The following is an 18,125-nucleotide window of genomic DNA, read 5'->3' on the forward strand; positions in this document are numbered from 1 at the left end:
CTTTTGAAATGAATCTGACTGCCAGAATCTGACCCAATGTCTGGGTCCCTCATGGACTCAGACACTCTCCAGGTCACATGTCCTCCCATCCACAGAGTCCTCCACTGGGGCTTGGTAGCACTGGTTGTGAGACCAGCGTTCCCTTGTAAATCTGTGTGTCCTAGATGTTTGTGCCACTGCCATTATCCCCCAGGTTGCTTACCTGGTTCCCCAATAGCCAGTCTTCCTGGTTGCAGGGCTGTGTTCCCATTTGAAAAGTAGGTTTCCTGCCCCCAGAGCCCCTCACACCATCATTGCAGCCTTGCCCACCTCCCAACAGGGACCCCCCGCTGGCAATTCTGAGTGGGTAAGAAGTAGGAGTTCTTAAAGCTGGATTCCAGGGAGTCTTCAGGTGTAGACTGGAGAGTTTTCAGGTGAGGTGAATTTTCAGTTTTGAGGTCAGGCCATGCCTGTTCTGAAGGGTCTCCCTATTCTGTGAGGTTTTCTGGTGGGTCTGTCTAAACACTTACTGTTTCTGGAAGCCTGGCAGTCACTGCCCCTGTCACCTCTCCTTATCAGGGGACTCTGACCCCATGTATCTGTTCACAGAGCTCTCTTGCTGTGGCATGCTGTGAAGGGATGTACCCCTGCTGGCTGAGTGTCCTGACAGGACACTTTCCTGAGACTTTTCCTGATCTTGGTGTCCTTACTGTTCCTCTAGAGGTGAAAGGTCCCTGAACCCTGGGACCATTCTCTTCTGACGACCTCCCTCCCCCAGACCCCCTTGTCCCATTTCCACCTCCATGTCTCCAAGTCCCCAGACCAATGCTCTGCTCGCTGTGCTTCAGGCAGCCCTCCAGCTGGGATGAGCTGAAGACAGAATGCTATGCCTTAGCCGTCCCCAGAATCCTTCCCACACCCCACAGCCCTGCTTGCAGCCCGAGTGCCCCACTTCCTTGCCTTCACCCCTCTCTTCTCCTCAGACTCCTAGAACCCAGCTTTAATGATGAGCTATGTCTATTTTGAAGGGTCTCCCTGTTCTGTGAAGTTTACTGGGGATCTGTCTGTCTTCAGATTGCTGAGTGCCTGGCAAGTCCTGTCCCTGTCACCTGTCCATATCTGGAGATCCTGACCCCACATATCTATCTGCTCAGGAGGCTTTCCTGTGGTGGTGAAGTTATTTACCTTTGTTGCCTGAGTCTCCTGACATCTGTCCTATTGCTAGTGTCCTGAGTGTCCCTGTCGAGGTAGAAGGTCCCAGCACCCAGGGCCCCTTTCTGCTCTGATGTCATCCCTTCCTCCTTGACCCCCTTGTCCCCCTTCCTCTTCTATGTCCAAGTTTTCAGACCAAGGCTCTCCTCACTGTGGTTCAGGCACTCCTCTGCCTGGGACCTCCCGAGGATGGAACCAGTGCCTGAGCCGTTCCCAGAATACTTCCCACACCCCACGGTCCCTCTGGCAGCATGAACACCCATTCACTTGCCCTTTACTCCTCATTCTCCGCAGGCTTTTTGAGCCCAGAAACTCTGAGTGGGGAGCCCACCATCCCTGAGTCCAGAGGAGAAGGTTCCCATGGGGAGAAAGCTGGAGCCACAGTGAGGCATGAGTTCAGGTCTAGATCAGGAATGGTTAATGGGGATGGTCCCCTATAGCCCTGACCACACATCGACAAGATGGGACCAGTGGAGGCGATGAGGGGTAGACAAAAGAGGCAAAATTTACAGACTCCACAGACCTTCAGCCTAAGCCCAGGTCACAATAGAAAGCAGAGAAAAATAGCCTGAAATTATACACTGCATCCAAAAGAGGAGGGAAAAGGGGAGACTCACCGAGGACGGTCAGATGGGTCCCTCCGCCGAAGATAGGACACTGTGATACAGCCTTGAACATAAACCCTCTGTCAGCCCCTCCACCGCTGACCCAGGCCCATCTGCAGCTGCACGGGAGACCCAAAGCCCTGCCTCCTTGTCACGGGTGTTGGTCAGGCAGATGGGTGGGTGACGGGGGTGCCCCCTGGGGACCTGGAATTTCAGTTCCATGGAGGGTTCAGATTCTCTCCATCCTCAGTTATGGGGAGGGGTTGGAGAGACCCCTCTAGATATGGCATTGGAATTCCCAGCTAATGCCGTCCTTAGGAAGGCGCTGTGTTCTCTCAGTCTGTGTCAGGATGTCATTGTGGAAGGGGTGAGCAGGCTACTTCAGCACAGAGGTGATGGAGCTGGGAGTGTTTTGCAGAGTTGGGACTCGTGGGGATGGTCCTGGATATGCCATCACATCCTCAGCACAGGAAACCATGGAGGATTGGAGTCAGGAATGGGAAGTGTTGGGAGGAGACTCATGTTTCCCTCAGCACTTAGATCCTTCTGTAGGGTCCTGAGCTCCCGAATTCCTGCCTTTGGTTTGTTCTTCCGATGGTACAGTGGATGGTTACTGCTTAGTCCCTGTCCTGAGTGCCATGAGGGCGGCTGTCACGCTGTAGGGGTTTGTGGGCTGAATGTAAGCTGGATAGACCTGGTGGCCCCCGGTGTGTGGGCTACAGTCACTAGGTCCTACAACTTTGCCCTGAGCTGAAGCGTTGAGGTGTGTGTCTGACCCTTGAACTGACTGAGAATCACAAATGCCCCACATACAGGAGCATCACTAGTACTGGCTGGTCCCCATGAAGCAAGACACATACTGTACCTCTGCCTTACACCTTCACGTTCTGAGGAGGGACACTGACAACCAGTGCCTCACCTGAATCATGGCCTGGGGATGTCACCTGCAGAGCTCACACAGGTCTGGCATCCTTCTTTCTGTGACAAATTGGCATACTGAGCCAGAACTCTGGCCGCCTTCCTTGATCTGCTCTTGATTAGTGTGTAAACACCTTGCCAACAGCTCATGAGGTTGCTTGTCTTGCTCCAGCCTAGATAAGAATCCCCGGGGCCTTCTATTGCTACTGGCTGACCCTGGTAGGGACGACAGAGATGGAGCTGTCTTTGTTCATGTCCCATTCTGGCTCCCTGTGCAACACCTTCTACCCCAGCTCCTCCTGATCTTTCCTGTGTGTGTGTTATGATCAGATCCCACACTGAGTTTATGGGGTTTCTCCCTTGCCTCTGTCTCTTCAGTTTGTGTAGTTCATAATGAACATTTAAAACAACGAATGGAAGAGTTTGTCTAGGGGTGGCAGTGGCTCTGGGTAGGTTAAATGGGGGAGGATGTCATTCTCCCCAGCAGGACCATTGGAATGAGGGAAGCCTGAGTGGCCCCCCTTTGTTCCTTGGGGTCTTAGCTTTCCCAACTGTGGAATAGGTTCATGTAGATGCTGATCCCAAAGTTTCTATCATCTCATAGGTAGATTTGGGGACTGTTCACTGCTTAAAAACTCCTGGGGGCCCCTGTCCTCTGACCCACTCTTGCCCCAGAGCATGCTGTCCTTGGAGGCTCTGTTCCTGGGCATTCCTGCCCCCCAATAAGTCTGGTGAAGGCAGCTCCCGGACCCTGATGAGCTGAAGGCTCAGACAGGGTATCTGTCCAACCTAGGACTGGAGGACTGGCAGAGTGAGTGTGGCCTGCACCTCTGAGAGGCTGACATGAGTGCCTCAGGCCCTGCAGTGTGTTTGTCCAAGAACAAAGCTACAGGTGCACTCTGTACACGGCCATAGTGTTGGAGGCTGGAAGAGTCCTCAGGCCTGGTGTCTGGGGTCACTGCAACATCTGGGAAGCTTGGCCTTGCCATGGGCCTCTGGCTGGTCTGACCTCCCTTAACTCTACTCCTGAGTTTGAAATGTCTCTGTCTTTCATACAATCACTGGCAGCCCTTTGTGTGGCTGAGATGGTGCCCTTTCCTATTCACCCTGTTCTCCCGTAACCCACCTGCCCCAAATGTTATGAAGTCTGACATCACCTGCTCCATCCGTAATGCAACCATAACTAATGTGTCAGGTCCCCAGACTTTCATGACTGAGGTCTCAGGCAGTGCCAGGGTGACGCTAAGCCTCACTGACCACACACAAATCTGAACAGACCCGTTGTCCCCAGGACCCTCCTTGTTTCTGCCTGATCCCCACTGGGACCCCAGTCTGTCTCACTGGGCCCATCTCCATTCCCATGGGGACAAGGACTGTAACCGTTGAGTTGGGACCATTTGTTCTTCAGGCCATGGCTGACAAGCACACAGGGAAAGTGGGTAAATAGGTTCTCACTTGACAAGTCTATCCCTAATTACTGGGGCTTACCCAGAGTTACGTGGAACAGTGAATGCACACCAGATATGTCAGTGATATGTGCTAAGGTCTTTATTGAGCACAAGTAGAAATAGGGAGGGCGTGTGACCTGCCTGGTCTGAGCTGATCCAGGGGTTGGTTCTCAGGGCTACACAGTGGACTGGGGAAGGGGTGTCTGGTGAGGAAGGCCCCCATCCCGGAAGCCTTGGGAACCTAAGAGCACTCTGCAGGGACCACACTCTTCTCCACGCTGGTCCCCTCGTGCGTGACCTGGCAGGTGAATCTGCCGCGAGATTTCCACTGGTTGGGTGACAGGCTCAGGTAGCTGCTGGCCGCGTACTTGTTGTTGCTCTGTTTGGAGGGCTTGGTGGTCTCCACGCCCTGGGTGACGGGGGTGCCATCTGCCTTCCAGGCCACCGTCAAGCCGCTGGGGTAGAAGTCACTGATGAGGCACACCAGGGTGGCCTTGTTGGCGCTGAGCTCCTCATTGGAGGGTGGAAAGAGGGTAACTGAGGGCGCGGACTTGGGCTGACCTGTGGGACAAGGGAGAGGTAACAAGTCAGAGTTCACATGCTTATTCATTCAGCTCCTATCTCTGTCCTGAAGTGGGATACAGCTCTGTCATATGTAAAGCTTGGTCCTCAGTTGCCTCTTGCTCCCTGTGGTCTGGTCAGCGGTGGGTAAGGTCACTCACCTTCTGTTGGAGAGAAACTGAGTGTCCATCTTTTGGGAGATCTGAGCCCAACTGTGGCTCTCGTCCCTCTTCAGGTTCAACTGTACTCATCACTTTCCTAATTGCCTCTAGGCTCCCGTGTTACTGACTTTTATCGTGCTTGACACCTAATCTTTCCCTGTGGAACCTGTCTGTCCTGTGGCATGTCCTGCCAGGTCCATCTCCAAGGGGTGCTCATGCAGGTATCTGTGTGTCCTGGTGTTAAGCTCTCATCCCCTTCCGGGAGGAGGTTTCTTGGCCACATTCCCACTGATCCCTCATTGCAGCCCCTGCCCACCTCCTGACAAAGCCCCTCTAAGGTTGTCTGAGGGGGAGAGAGTGTCTGCCCTTGGGCCGGAATCTAGTCTAGCAGGTGGAGGCTTTCTGGAAGAGGTGAATCCGCTGTTCTGAGGCTGGAGCTGGGGCTTCTCTGAGGGGTCACTTTGCACGTGAAGTTATCTTGGGGCGTCTGCTGTGCTAGCATCACAGTGTGCCTATCATTGGCAGCCATCCTTGTCTCCCGTCCCTGAGGAGTCACCAGCCCCAGTATCTGCTCAGGGGTCTCTCCTCCAACATTAATATGGGTGGGACAAGCTTTGGGGCCTGAGTGTCCTGAGCCCTGTCCTGTGTGAGGAGGTCCTGTGTGTCCTGGAGAAGGATGAGGGACCCAGCACTCTGAGGCCACCTTGTCCCAGGGAATCCTCCTTCTGTTCTCGTTTCCCTTGCCTTGGGTTCCCTTTTATTCCATGGCCAACCAAGAGTTCCTCCCAAAACCTCTCAGTAGCTCCCACTTAGAATCCGGAGAGCATAGAACCCAAGTGTGATTGATACACACTTGGACAGATGAGCTATACAAGCATCCTTTACTGGTCCTATGGCCCTTGTGCCCCAGCCCAGGTTCCCCAGTCCTGTGTTCCTTCAGTCCCTCATTTCCCCACATCTGGGGGATGACAGACCCCAAGGAAGCTGATTGTGTCAGAGTCCAGAGGAGAAGCCCCCTGAGAGTGCTCTGGGTCACAGTGAGGGGGAACAGGAAGGGGTCCTTGGGACTGACCTGAGCTTCCCCGACCAGGAGTCTGACAAGAGAGAACAAGCTAAAGTGGTGAGGGACAGCCCCAAACTGTGAAGGTCCCAGACCTTAGAGAGTTTCAGACCCCAAGCACAGTCATCACAGAAAGAAGAGAAAAATTCCCCCAATTTTCACTCTGGTTGCCAAAGAGAGAGAAAGGGGGAGACTCACCGAGGATGGTCACCTTGGTCCCTGTGCCGAAAACATAACACAGTGATACAGCTTTGAACACAAACCCTCTGTCAGCCCTGGCACCCTTCCCCCATCCCCAGGCCCACCTGCAGCTGCTTGGGAGGCTCAGAGTCCAGCCTCCTCTTTGTGGGGGTTGGGCTGGCCCATGGGAGCTTGAGACGGGGCCCCCCTCCCCAATGCACCTTCCCTTCCTCATGGGGTGAGCTTCCCCCCAGCCCCCACCATGGTGGGGTAGGAGGGAATGCCTGAGTGACATATCATAACTCAGGTAGCTCCTGGCAGGAGCTCTGTGTATGGCTCAGCTTGCTTGGGGAATGCTATCTGGGAGATCGGACAGCACAGTTTCCAACACAGACATCATGGGGCCTGTGCCTTCTGCAGAGCTGAGGCCCGTGGAGGGTTCTGGATGCCACCACATGTCCTAGACATATGCCCAACATGGCCACGTGTACAATAGCAGGCGTGTGTGTGTGTGTCCTGGTGTGTGCACGCAAGTTTATTGGGTATGTGTGCATGTCTCTTCTGTCTGTGTGACTAGGGGCCTAGACCTGCCCTTCTGAGCTAGCTCTGCTAGCTAGCAGTGGAGTCTTCCTGGTTCTCAAGGCCCATTCCCAACTTTCCAGAAAATGACTGTGCACACAGATGGATCCATGACACAATTCAGAATGGGATCTTGACATGGATTCATGGCCCCAATGAATACGCATGGACATTTTAACTTTAGTGGTATTTTGTGCATAACTCCAAGGTGTCTCTGTCTCCCAGGGGCCTTGAATACAACTGGGTCCTCCGTGACACATGTGGAAGGAGAGGCCCCCAGTGGGAGTGTGGGAGATACTGACTAGGGTCTAGAGACTGAGTTTCCTGTAATGAGTGCAGCAGGGCAGGTCTGGGGAAGGGAACAGTGCAATGTTCCCAGGGAGGCAGGGGTACGGGGCCCCTCTGGAAGGAAGGATTCTCTAGGATGTGATGATGGGAAGTTTCCAAATGTGTAGGAAACCACAAAAGGCATGGCCTTGCATGGGGGCCTTCAAGGAAGGGAGACATCCCAGTGAGTTGGGCTGGTCCCAGTGAATAAGGTCCCAGGACTGGAGTGGAGACTGGAAATGAACCAAGAAGCCATGGGAATCAAGGGCTATGATCCTGAAAATGGTTGGGGTGGAAATGGCCTACAGAAGTCTATCAAGATCCACAGGTGTGGACCTTGGTACTCTGGGTCTTGCTGCTTCCGTTGCGAGTACAGAATATTGTGTGTGCAAATTTGGGTGAGTGGGAATCTGTTCCACAAAGAAATATGGGGCTGCTCTGCTGGCTCTTCCCCATAAAGCCAGTGAACCTGTGTTCACTCCAAGGATGGTTGAGTTCAGGGCACAAAATGTTAAACACAAATGACCAGATAGTGTGATTTCTGATTGAATAAAGGACATTTTATTGAGCATTGATTGAATGAAGGGAGAAGGGCTGGAATCATCCTGGTGCAAGGGGAATCCTTCCTGTAGGTCCAATGGCTGCACACACCCTTGGGTTGGTGAGGGTCTTGGGGACCTAAGAGCACTCTGCAGGGACCACATTCTTCTCAATAGTGCTCCCCTGGTACGTGACCTGGCAGGTGAAGCTGCTGAGAGATTTCCATTTGTCAGGTGACAGGCTTATGTAGCTGCTGGCCCTTACTTGTTGTTGCCCTGTTTGGAGGGCTTGGTGGTTTCCATGCCCTGGTAACAGGGGTGCCGTCTGCCTTCTAGGCCACCGTCAAGCAGCTGGGGTAGAAGTTATTCATTAGGTAGTCTTGTTGTCGCTGAGCTCCTCAAGGGAGGGTGGGATGAGGGTAACTGAGGGTAAGGACTTCGGCTGACCTGTGGGGTGGGGGAGGGACAGGAGGTCAGAAGCCCAGCTTCCGCGTTTGGGGTCACTTCACTTGACATCGGCCTTCATGTGGGTACAGGTACCTGAACATTCAGTCAGGCACCCAGTTCTCACTCTGCATCCATGTGAATCCATGTCGGGGTGGGTGGGTGGGTTAAGGTGTTATTCAATCATCTCCCCACCTTTGCTGGGAACCTTTGAGGTGGATTCCTATCACCACCCATCCTGAGACTCTTCTGAGATCTTTCCTTCCATGCAGACATCTAACTCTCACTGTCCTGCTCCTGCCTCCTCTGACTTTTGACAGTGTCTGTCTCAGCTCTACTTTTGTCCTCTGTGGCCAGTGCTATTATGTGAGCTCTCTGACCTATTGGCTCATCCTGTGGACCATTCTATCTTGACTCTTGTGTGAGGTCTTTGCCCTAAGGGGTCTGTTTTTACCCAGATGTGTCTCTCCTGGGCTGTCCCTGATGGGGTAGGATCCTTGCTGATCATACAGAGTGTGTCTGCATGGCCTTGCATCACTCTCAATCCATAGCCTTTCTGCAGCCCCAGTCCCTGTGTCCTGCAATCAGTCATTTCATGAGAGCTTTCATGCCATAGGTTCTCCTGTGTTGTTGCAGATGTGTGTCCTGCAGGGACTCAAGAGTCCACTCATGTCTCACATCTTCTCATTCCATGACTCTTTCTCTGGCATCTACTCCTACAAGCTCCATCCTGCCTCTGGCAAGTTTGTCTGAGTCCCCAGGCCAACTCTAATGGCCACTCCATAAAGCCTGGGGGGAGCTCCACCTGCACCACTGCTGACTCTGGACCCTGATCCCCAGGCTCTGCCCTGAACCTTGTCATTTGTGTCCTCAGCCTTGGCTCTGAGGGTGCATGGCCCAGTAAATACTCCATATGGTCACCTCCTCAATGCTCCCTGTTATCTCTTCCCTTTTATGTGAGGACACTTAGTGACTCCCAGAGACAAAGGTTGTCCAATAGGAGGTCTTACAAGGGTGGACAGAAAAGAGCACATGTGGGACCCTGGGTGACCTGGCGGACAGACAGATGAATTTTTAGCTCATCCCGACCATCCTCTGCCTCTCAGGTGGTAGGGGAGGGGCTGTGATGACCAAAGAAGCAAGCAGTACATTCTGTAGAGGGAGGGAAGGAGATCAGGGTCCCAGGGACTGGGGTCCTAGATGAACGAGTGACCAAGTTGAGAAAAGACACAGAAAGAAAAAAAATAGCAGAAAATTTCCCAAATATGTGGGAAAGCAGGGAAAGAGGGAGAAGATGAGACTCACCTAGGATGGTCACCTGGGTCCCTTCGCCAAAAAGAAAACACTGTGATACATGCTAATACAAAAACCAATGCCTGGGAGTCCCTGCCCCACCCCCTAGACCCCCCACTTGCAGCTGTGATGGAGGAGGTGGGGGCACTGTTCCATGCTGGTGTCTTTTCAGTGGGGGGCCACAGGTCTTCCTCTTCTAGTGGATAACAGGGTCAATGTCCCTATGTGTGCAGCCACAGGATCCTGGAATCAAGTCTTCCAAAGAAGTAGGTGTCTGAATGTTGTTCCAACCTATAACTCCTAGGAATTGGAATGAGTTTGTGGAGGGCCTCTCTGTCACTGCAAGGATCTATGGATTTGAAGAAGAAATCGCTTCTCTATATGTTGAAACATCCTAATTTTTTGGTGAGACAATCAGGTGAGGGAGGGAGTTTAACCTTCATCCCAAACTTTTCTCTGCGGGTGATAGCAGGTTGGCCTGTGTGCATGAGCCACTGGAAACTTCCTATGCCCCCAACCATGATTCCATAGAGCTCAGCTTTATTTTCCGAGGGGATGTCCTAGTTTGGGACTGTCCCAAGTGAAGTCTGTCCTGTTCTTGTGGGACATGCCAGCCTATGTCCTGGTGACTTGGGGAACAGCCCTAGCCAAACCCCTATCTAGTGCCATGTTGGGGAAGGTTGGCTGTGTGACTGTTGCTCTGCTTGTTTCAAGGAGTCTTAAATTCCATCTGCCACAAAAAGGAACTGGCATCAGTGACCACTTTCAGGCCTGGAGCGGGTAGGCACTAGTGAAGTAGAATATGTTGTCCATCAGATAGCAGGAGAAACAGAGATCACCTGGGGTCTTGTGAGTGTACCCAGGAGCCACCTGAAGAGGCTCCGACTAGACTAATGTCCATAGATGCAGCTACATTTCCATATGTATAGTGGACAACCCAATGCATTCCACCAGCCTATCTGGTCAATGCCAGTATGTACCAGGTCACCAAATAGAAATGAGTCAGCAGGGGAGGGTGAGGGAGCAGGTCATCATCCTGTGAAGTAGGGAAGAGCAGGGAACGGTGCACATTTCTTCTTTTTCCTGCACATGAAAGGTACTCCCCACCTAGGTATGTGGCAGCCCTCCCAGGAGAAGGAGGACAGAAATGAAATATTGCCATGATGCACCCTTTCCATCTGATGGACGGAGTCTTTGAACATCAAAGCAGCTAGTCCTACCTAAAAAGGTCCACTTGATGTGGGTCCTTTGATGCAAAGTCACCAACTGTCCAGGGAGGTGATTCTGACGTTGTACAAACTGGATCTCCTGAAGGATCTGATGCCAGAAGCCCTTTGCAGGATGAGGAAGCAGAGAGGATGGCTCAGATACAACTCTGGGAGGTTGTGGCTGTATCCCCACCATGGGACAGTCCCAGGACCAGCAGCTCAGCCCCCGAAGCCCCTTCCTTGCAAGGAAAAGTAGAGTGATTTGGGAGATTCTTACAGATCCAAGACACGTGAAGACACATACCCCAATCACACTGTCAAATGTTATTCAATACTCAGAAAGAGAAAAGGAAGTCCCCCCAAATAATGATAGCATCAACAATATAATTCCATGCATTCACTTGTGACAAGTTTGAGATCTTTGATGATAAGTATTTTGGTGGTTAAGGATTTATTCTCAGTGTCTACATTTGTTTGATCATGCTACTTTAGTTTCTGTTTAGGCCTTTATCTTCTGGTACACAGATGAAATCATTATTGAGAAAAAGATATGATATCTGGAATTTGTTTCCAAATATTGCATAACAGAGCAATTATTTTGTTATTGCATCAGCATCATCAAGGTATTGATAGATTGGGACCTAGTTGATGGGAACATGGAGGTATTCTTCTTCCTCTATCTCCCTTTTTTGGTGTTTTCATTTATCTTTAATGCACACTTCACAAGAAACTTACAAGAAGAGATGATAGCGTGGGGCAGTACCAGATGTGGGGTGATTTTGGCATTCTACAGCAGGGTCATGGATATGAGTTAGACCTAGGTGGCCTTCTCCCTCATTTGGGGCTCAGCATTCAGATCCATGAAATGTGGCCAGCAGTTACTGTGGGATACTAGGACCCCCTAATATCCTTCTCCCTCTTAGGCTTCCCTAGGGCAGGGGTGGCTGGGATAAAACTCTAAGGGTTCCCTGTGCTCTCAGAATTCCTGGGCTTTGTAGGCTCTGTCCCTGGGCTGACGTGGCTCCCTTGCAGGTCTGGTGAAGGCAGCTCCTTGTCTGTGATGAGCTGGAGACATAAACAGAGGGCTGGTTGTGACTGCATCTCTACGAGGCTGACCTCTACTGCTTCAGTGACCTCAGAATGAATATGTCTCTGATAGGAGTCCACAGGTGCATTCAGTATTCAGCCACAGTGAGTGATGGAGGCTTGTGCATTGGCGGTTCGGTGGGCCCTGAGCACCTGGGGAAGGGGATCCTGACTTTGCTGTAGCCTTCAGGCCATACAACTCTGCCTGGGCTGGTCTGCACCAGCTGAACTATACTCCTGAATTCAAATTGGCTCCCTCTCTTTGGGATAATCATTGGCTGCCCATTATGTGCCCAAGAAGGTGTCCTTTGTCATTTACTCAGTTCTCCGTGTCTCTACCACATACAGGGTCATATCATCGCGTTCATCTATAACCTAACCATAAAGTAACTCTCTCCTTGATCTCAGTTCCGATGATGAGACTTCACGATTGAGGCCCCAGCTCCTCTGTTCGGGTCCCTTTGAGCCTGACCTTGACCTAGGCCCCAAACCACATAGACTGGTTGTCCTTGTGCCTCATCCTGACCTCAAGTTCCCAGCACTAGTGCGGGTAAACACTGCTATCTTGAAGAGTGTTCCAGGGCTTCCTGAGTTGGTTGGGAGAGTCAAGTAGGTTCGGGAAGGGATAGGCTACAAGATGTGAAACTGTTTCCCAGTAGGCCTTGTTAGCATCTTTACTCACCTAACATGAATTATGAGTTTGAGAAATGTACTTCTAAGATGCTTTCCATGGCTTCCTGCTAACGGGCCAACCATGGACCCCCTCGTTTGTTAGTCATTCTCCCCTCTGGGTCACTTGTATGGAACTGGGAATTTCACTTCTGTTCCTAAAGACCATTGTTTCTGCTCAAGGACCTCGATCCTCCTTACTGTTGCTTCTGCCCACTGCTGGCTCCTGGACCCCTGGTCCTTCTCACTCAGTTTTTCTCCCTTTCCAGGTGGCAAAGACTGCATCCTGGGGGGCTGGTATGGCAGGACTATTTTCTACTCTGGGTCACACCAAGGGGGATACAAAGTCAATGGAGTCCTTTTAGGGTTAGTTGGGTGGATGGCGGTTAGATAGAATCACGTGTCATAACTGTCCCTTCTCTTAATTACTAAGCCGTTAACTCAGACATAACCAGACAGAGAATTCACATCAGAAATGTTGAATGATAAACAATAAGTTCTTTATTGAGCACAAATAGAAACCGGGAGGGTGTGTGACCTTCCTGGTCTGAGCTGATCCAGGAGTTGGCTCTTAGGGGTATATGATGAACTGGGGAAGGGGTATCTGGGTGAGGAAGGCCTCCATCCCTGACAGTCTCGGGGACCTAAGAACACTCTGCAGGGACCACACTCTTCTCCACAGTGCTCCCCTCGTGCGTGACCTGGCAGGTGAATCTGCCGCGAGATTTCCACTGGCTGGGTGACAGGCTCAGGTAGCTGCTGGCCGCGTACTTGTTGTTGCTCTGTTTGGAGGGCTTGGTGGTTTCCACGCCCTGGGTGACTGGGGTGCCGTCTGCCTTCCAGGCCACCGTCAAGCCGCTGGGGTAGAAGTCACTGATGAGGCACACCAGGGTGGCCTTGTTGGCGCTGAGCTCCTCATTGGAGGGTGGGAAGAGTGTGACCGAGGGGGCCGACTTGGGCTGACCTGTGGGGTGGGGAGAGGCATGAGTCACAGATCAGGTGTCCATGGCTGAAGCTCCTACCTCAGTCCTGATGTGGGGAACAGCTCTGTCTTGTCCATGGCTTGGGTCTCAAGGGCTCCAGCTGGCTGAGTTCAGGTCAGCCATGGGTAGGGTCACTCACCTTCTGTTGGAATGAATCTGACTGCCACATTCAGTAGTGTCTGGGTCCCTCCATGGCCTCAGACTCTCTCCCGGTCACATGTCCTCCTAATCCACACAGTCCTCCCCCTGGGACTTGGTGGCACTGGCTCTGAGACCTGCTTTCCCTTGTGATTCTGTCTGTCTTGGACGTTGGCATCACTGCCATATCCGCCAGGTCCCTTACCTGGTTACCCTGTTTCTAGTCTGTCCTTGTTGCAGGGCTGTGTTCCCATTTGAAAAGTAGGTTTCCTGCCCCCAGAGCCCCTCACACCATCATTGCAGCCTTGCCCACCTCCCAACAGGACCCCCACCCCCGACCCCGGGGATGCTGAGTGGGTAAGAAGTGGGAGTTCCTGGAGCCGGATTACAGGGAGTCTTGTAAGATGGAGAGTTTTCAGGTGAGGTGAATTTTCAGTTTTGAGGTTAGGCCATGTCTGTTCTGAAGGGTCTCCCTGTTCTGTGAAGTTTATTTGGGTGTCTGTCTGTTTACCATTTCTGGAAGGCTGGCAGTCAACGTCCCTGTCACCTGTCCCTATCAGCGGACTCTGATCCATGTATCTGCTCATGGACCACACCTCCCTTAGAGGCCACTCTCCTGAGACCTGTTCTGATCTTGGTGTCCTTACTGTTCCTCTAGAGGTGGGAAGTCCCAGTACCCTTGGGCCCTTCTCTTCTGACAACCTGCCTCCTCTTTCACCCCCTTGTCCCACTTCCACCTCCATGTCCCCAAGTCCCGAGACCAATGCTCTGCTCTCTGTGCTCCAGACAGCCCTCCAGCTGGGACGAGCCAAAGATAGAATACTATGCCTGAATGTCCCCAGTATCCTTCTCACACCCCGTGGCTCTGCTAGCAGCCCAAGCTCCCCACTTCTTTGCCTTCACCCCTCAATTCTCCTTGGACTCGCGGAACCCAATTTTAAGGATGGGCTATGTCTGTTCTGAAGGGTCTCCCTGTTCTGTGAAGTTTACTGGGGGTCTGTCCATCGTTAGATTTCTGAGGTCTTGGCAAGACCTGTCACCTTTTCCTACCTGGAGACCCTGGCCCAACGTATCTATCTGCCCAGGAGGCTTTCCTGCGGTGGTGAAGGCATTTACTTTGCTGCCTGAGTGTCCTGAGACTGTCCTGTTGCTGCCTTCCTGAGTGTCCCTATGGAGGTGGAAGGCCCAGAACCCACGGCCCCCTTCTCCTGTGATGTCCTTCCTTTCTTCCTGACCCCCTTGTCCCGCTTCCTTCTCCATGTCTCCAAGTACCGAGACCAAGGCTGTCCTCACTGTTCATCAGGCAGTTCTCTGCCTTGGATCCCCCAAGGATGGAAACCGGTGCCCGAGCCATCCCCAGAATCCTTCCCACACCTCACGGTCCCTCTGGCAGCAGGAACCCCTACTTATTTGCCCTTCACCCTCAATTCTCCTCGGACTCTTGGGGCCCAGAGACATTGAGTGGTGAGCTGACCATCCCTGAGTCGAGAGGAGAAGATTTCCTTGGGGAGAGAGCTGGAGTCACAGTGAGGCCTGAGTTCAGGTCTAGATTAGGAAGGGCTCACAGGGACGTCCCCTGTAGCCCTGAGCACTTCTGACAATATGGGGCCAGTGGAGGAGATAAGGGGCAGATAAAAGAGGCAAAACTTACAGACCCCACAGACCTTCAGCCTGAGCCCAGGTCACAATAGAAAGCAGAAGAAAATCACCTGAAACTGTATACTGGAGCCAAAAGAGGAGGAAAGGGGAGACTCACCGAGGACGGTCAGATGGGTCCCTCTGCCGAACAAAGCACACTGTGACACAGCCTGGAACACAAACCCTCTGTCAGCCCCTCCACCCCTGACCCAGGCCCACCTGCAGCTGCACGGGAGGCCCAAAGCCCAGCCTTCTTGTCACGGGTGCTGGTCAGGCAGATGGGTGGGTGATGGGGTTGACCCCTGAGGACCTGGAATCAGTTCCATGGAGGGTTCAGAATCCATCTATCCTCAGTCATGGGGAGGGGATGGAGAGATGCTCTTTAGGTATGGCATCAGAATTCAGCTAACACCATGCTTAGGAAGGTGCTGTGTGCTCTCCTCAGTCTGTGTCAGGATGTCATTGTAGAAGGGGTGAGCAGGGGTGTTTCAGCACAGAGGTGATGGAGCTGGGAGCCCTTTGCAGAGTTGGGACTCATGGGGAGGCTCCTGGATATGCCACTACATCATCTGCAGGGGAAGCAGTGGAGGTTTGGGGTCAGGAATGGAAAGTGTTGGGAGTGTGGGTGTGAGTGACCAGTGCCCAGGCAGGGGCTCCTATAGTGAGTGTGACAGGGAGTCTGTAGGCGGAGGACAGTCAGTGTTCCTGGGGAGGTAGGAGCAGGTGTTCTCATGAGAAAGGGAGGAGGCTCTAGGTTGTGACAATTGGGAATGTCCACATGGGGTAGGAAAGCAGGGAAAAGCTGGCAGTGAGTGGGGGTCTATAGGAAGAGGAGAGTGGGAATATTCATAGGAGGGCTTCTTGTAGATGGTGAGGTGCCAGGTCCAGGGAGAAACTGAGGAATTATCCAAGAAATCCAGGGGATCTGGTATCAGTGAGGGAAGCTATGACTGGCAGTGGGCATGGTTAACACAAGGAGGAAAGCTAGAGACATTGTGTAAGATGGTATCTTTAATTTCTGTTGTTTTGATCTCCTGTTCAGGAGTATTGTGTGACAATTCTGGCTGAGAGCAAAATAACCCCTCATGAAACATGAGGACGCCTTCACTGGGCTCTTTTCCCAAGGCCAAAAGAATCCTGTTTTCCCCCAAAGATGGTTGAGTTCTGGACTGAAATGTTAAGCCCAAATTACCAGACAGCCTGAATTCTGATTGAATAAAGAACATTTTATTGAGCATGATTGGGTGCTGGGAGAAGGGCTGGGATGATCCTGGTGCAAGGGGAATCCTTCCTGGAGGTCCTGTGGCTCTAAGCCCTTTGAGTGGGTAGGGGATGTCTTGACCTAAGAGCACCCCTCAGGGACCACATTCTTCTCCATGGTGCTCCCCTCGTGTGTGAACTGGCAGGTGAATCTGCTGTGAGATTTTTACTTGTCAGGCAACAACCTCAGGTAGCTGCTGGCTGCATACTTGTTCTGTTTGGAGGGGTTGGTGGTCTCCACACCCTGTGTGATGGGGGTGCCATCTGCCTTCCAGGCCACCGTCAAGCAGCTGGGGTAGAAGTCACTGATGAGGCACATCAGGGTGGCCTTGTTATTGCTGAGCTCCTCAGGGGAGGGTGGGCTGAGGGTAACTGAGGGTGAGGACTTGGGCTGACCTGTGGGGTGGGGGAGGGACAGGAGGTCAGAAGCTCAGCTTCCGCGTTTGGGGTCACTTCACTTGACATCGGCCTTCATGTGGGTACAGGTACCTGAACATTCAGTCAAGCCTCCAGTTCCCCTTCTGTGTCCATGTGAATCCATGTCGGGGTGGGTGGGTGGGTTAAGGTGTTATTCAATCATCTCCCCACCTTTGCTGGGAACCTTTGAGGTGGATTCCTATCACCACCCATCCCAAGACTCTTCTGAGATCTTCCTTCCACACAGACATCTAACTCTCACTGTCCTGCTCCTGCCTCCTCTGACTTTTGACAGTGTCTGTCTCAGCTCTACTTTTGTCCATCTGTGGTCGGGGCTATTAGGTGAGCTCTCTGACCTCCTATTGGCTCATCCTGTGGACCATTCTATCTTGACTCTTGTGTGAGGTCTTTGCCCTAAGGGTCTGTTTTTACCCAGATGTGTCTCTCCTGGGCTGTCCCTGATGGGGTAGGATCCTTGCTGATCATACAGAGTGTGTCTGCGTGGCCTTGCATCACTCTCAATCCATAGCCTTTCTGCAGCCCCAGTTCCCATGTCCTGCAAATCGGTCATTTCACTAGAGCTTTCATGCCATAGGTTCTCCTGTGTTTGTTGCAGATGTGTGTCCTGCAGGGACTCAAGAGTCCACTCATGTCTCATATCTTCTCATTCCATGACTCTTTCTCTGGCATCTACTCCTACAAGCTCCCTCCTACCTGTGGCAAGTTTGTCTGAGTCCCCATGCCAGCTCGGGAGTGTATACGGCACCCCATGAGGCCTGTGGGGAGCTCTACTTGCACCATTGCTTACTCTGGACCCTGAGTCCCTGAGCTCCGGGCCTTCTCCTGAGCCTTGTGTGTGTCCTCAGCCTTGGCCCGTAGCATACTGTGTCCCTGTAATATCTCTGCATGGTCACTCCCCTCAATCCTCCCCCTTCTCTCTTCCATTTTATTTGAGGACCCTTAGTGACTCCCAGAGACAAAGGTTGTCCAATAGGAGGCCTTACAAAGGTGGACAGAAAGGAGCACATACGGGACCCAGGATGACCCGGTGGACACATAGTTGAGTTTGTAGGTCATCCCGACCATCCCTTGCCTCTCACGTAGCAGTGGAAGGGCTATGATGACCAAAGAAACAAGCAGGATAGTGTGTAGTGGGAGGGAAGACCGGGGTCCCAGGGACTGTTGTCCAAAATTAGGGAATTATCAAATTGAGAAAAAACACATAAAGAAAAAAAAATAGACAATTACTCCCAACATCTGGGAGAGCATGGAAGAAGGGGGAAGATGAGACTCATCTAGGATGGTCACCCGGGTCCCTTCGCCAAAAACAAAACATTGTGATACAGGCTAATACAAAAACCACTGCCTGGGAATCCCTGCCCCACCCCTTAGAACCCCACCTGCAGTTGTGATGGAAGAA

The 18,125-nt window shown here is 52.3% G+C and overlaps 3 protein-coding genes, 1 pseudogene and 1 gene segment (V, D, J or C); all 5 read right to left on the reverse strand.

The window, feature by feature from the left end:
- Positions 1–18,125, reverse strand: part of LOC123587584 (immunoglobulin lambda-1 light chain-like) — an 876,584-nt gene that overhangs the window by 23,905 nt on the left and 834,554 nt on the right. The window lies entirely within an intron of this gene.
- LOC123587589 overlaps positions 1–18,125 on the reverse strand; it is a 511,389-nt pseudogene that overhangs the window by 10,461 nt on the left and 482,803 nt on the right.
- LOC123587586 overlaps positions 1–18,125 on the reverse strand; it is a 1,001,573-nt gene that overhangs the window by 647 nt on the left and 982,801 nt on the right. The window contains 1 exon segment of the V gene segment in view: positions 15,147–15,182. Coding sequence covers positions 15,147–15,182 — 36 coding nt within the window.
- Positions 4,241–18,125, reverse strand: part of LOC123587588 (immunoglobulin lambda-1 light chain-like) — an 824,513-nt gene continuing 810,628 nt past the window's right edge. For 5 of the 7 annotated variants that reach the window (XM_045457486.1, XM_045457493.1, XM_045457492.1 and 2 more), the window contains exons 3-4: positions 6,143–6,181; positions 4,241–4,723 (exon numbers count right to left, since the gene is read on the reverse strand). In XM_045457486.1, the coding sequence (XP_045313442.1) occupies positions 4,404–4,723; positions 6,143–6,181 (359 nt within the window). In that variant the 3' untranslated portion in view covers positions 4,241–4,403. The remainder of the gene's footprint in view (positions 4,724–6,142; positions 6,182–18,125) is intronic. The other 2 variants (XM_045457491.1, XM_045457488.1) reach the window with 2 other exon arrangements.
- Positions 12,748–18,125, reverse strand: part of LOC123587590 (immunoglobulin lambda-1 light chain-like) — a 577,236-nt gene continuing 571,858 nt past the window's right edge. For all 13 annotated transcript variants that reach the window (XM_045457515.1, XM_045457504.1, XM_045457501.1 and 10 more), the window contains one exon: positions 12,748–13,233. In XM_045457515.1, the coding sequence (XP_045313471.1) occupies positions 12,914–13,233 (320 nt within the window). In that variant the 3' untranslated portion in view covers positions 12,748–12,913. The remainder of the gene's footprint in view (positions 13,234–18,125) is intronic.

Source organism: Leopardus geoffroyi, chromosome D3 (assembly GCF_018350155.1).
Source record: "Leopardus geoffroyi isolate Oge1 chromosome D3, O.geoffroyi_Oge1_pat1.0, whole genome shotgun sequence".
Taxonomy (NCBI): domain Eukaryota; kingdom Metazoa; phylum Chordata; class Mammalia; order Carnivora; family Felidae; genus Leopardus; species Leopardus geoffroyi.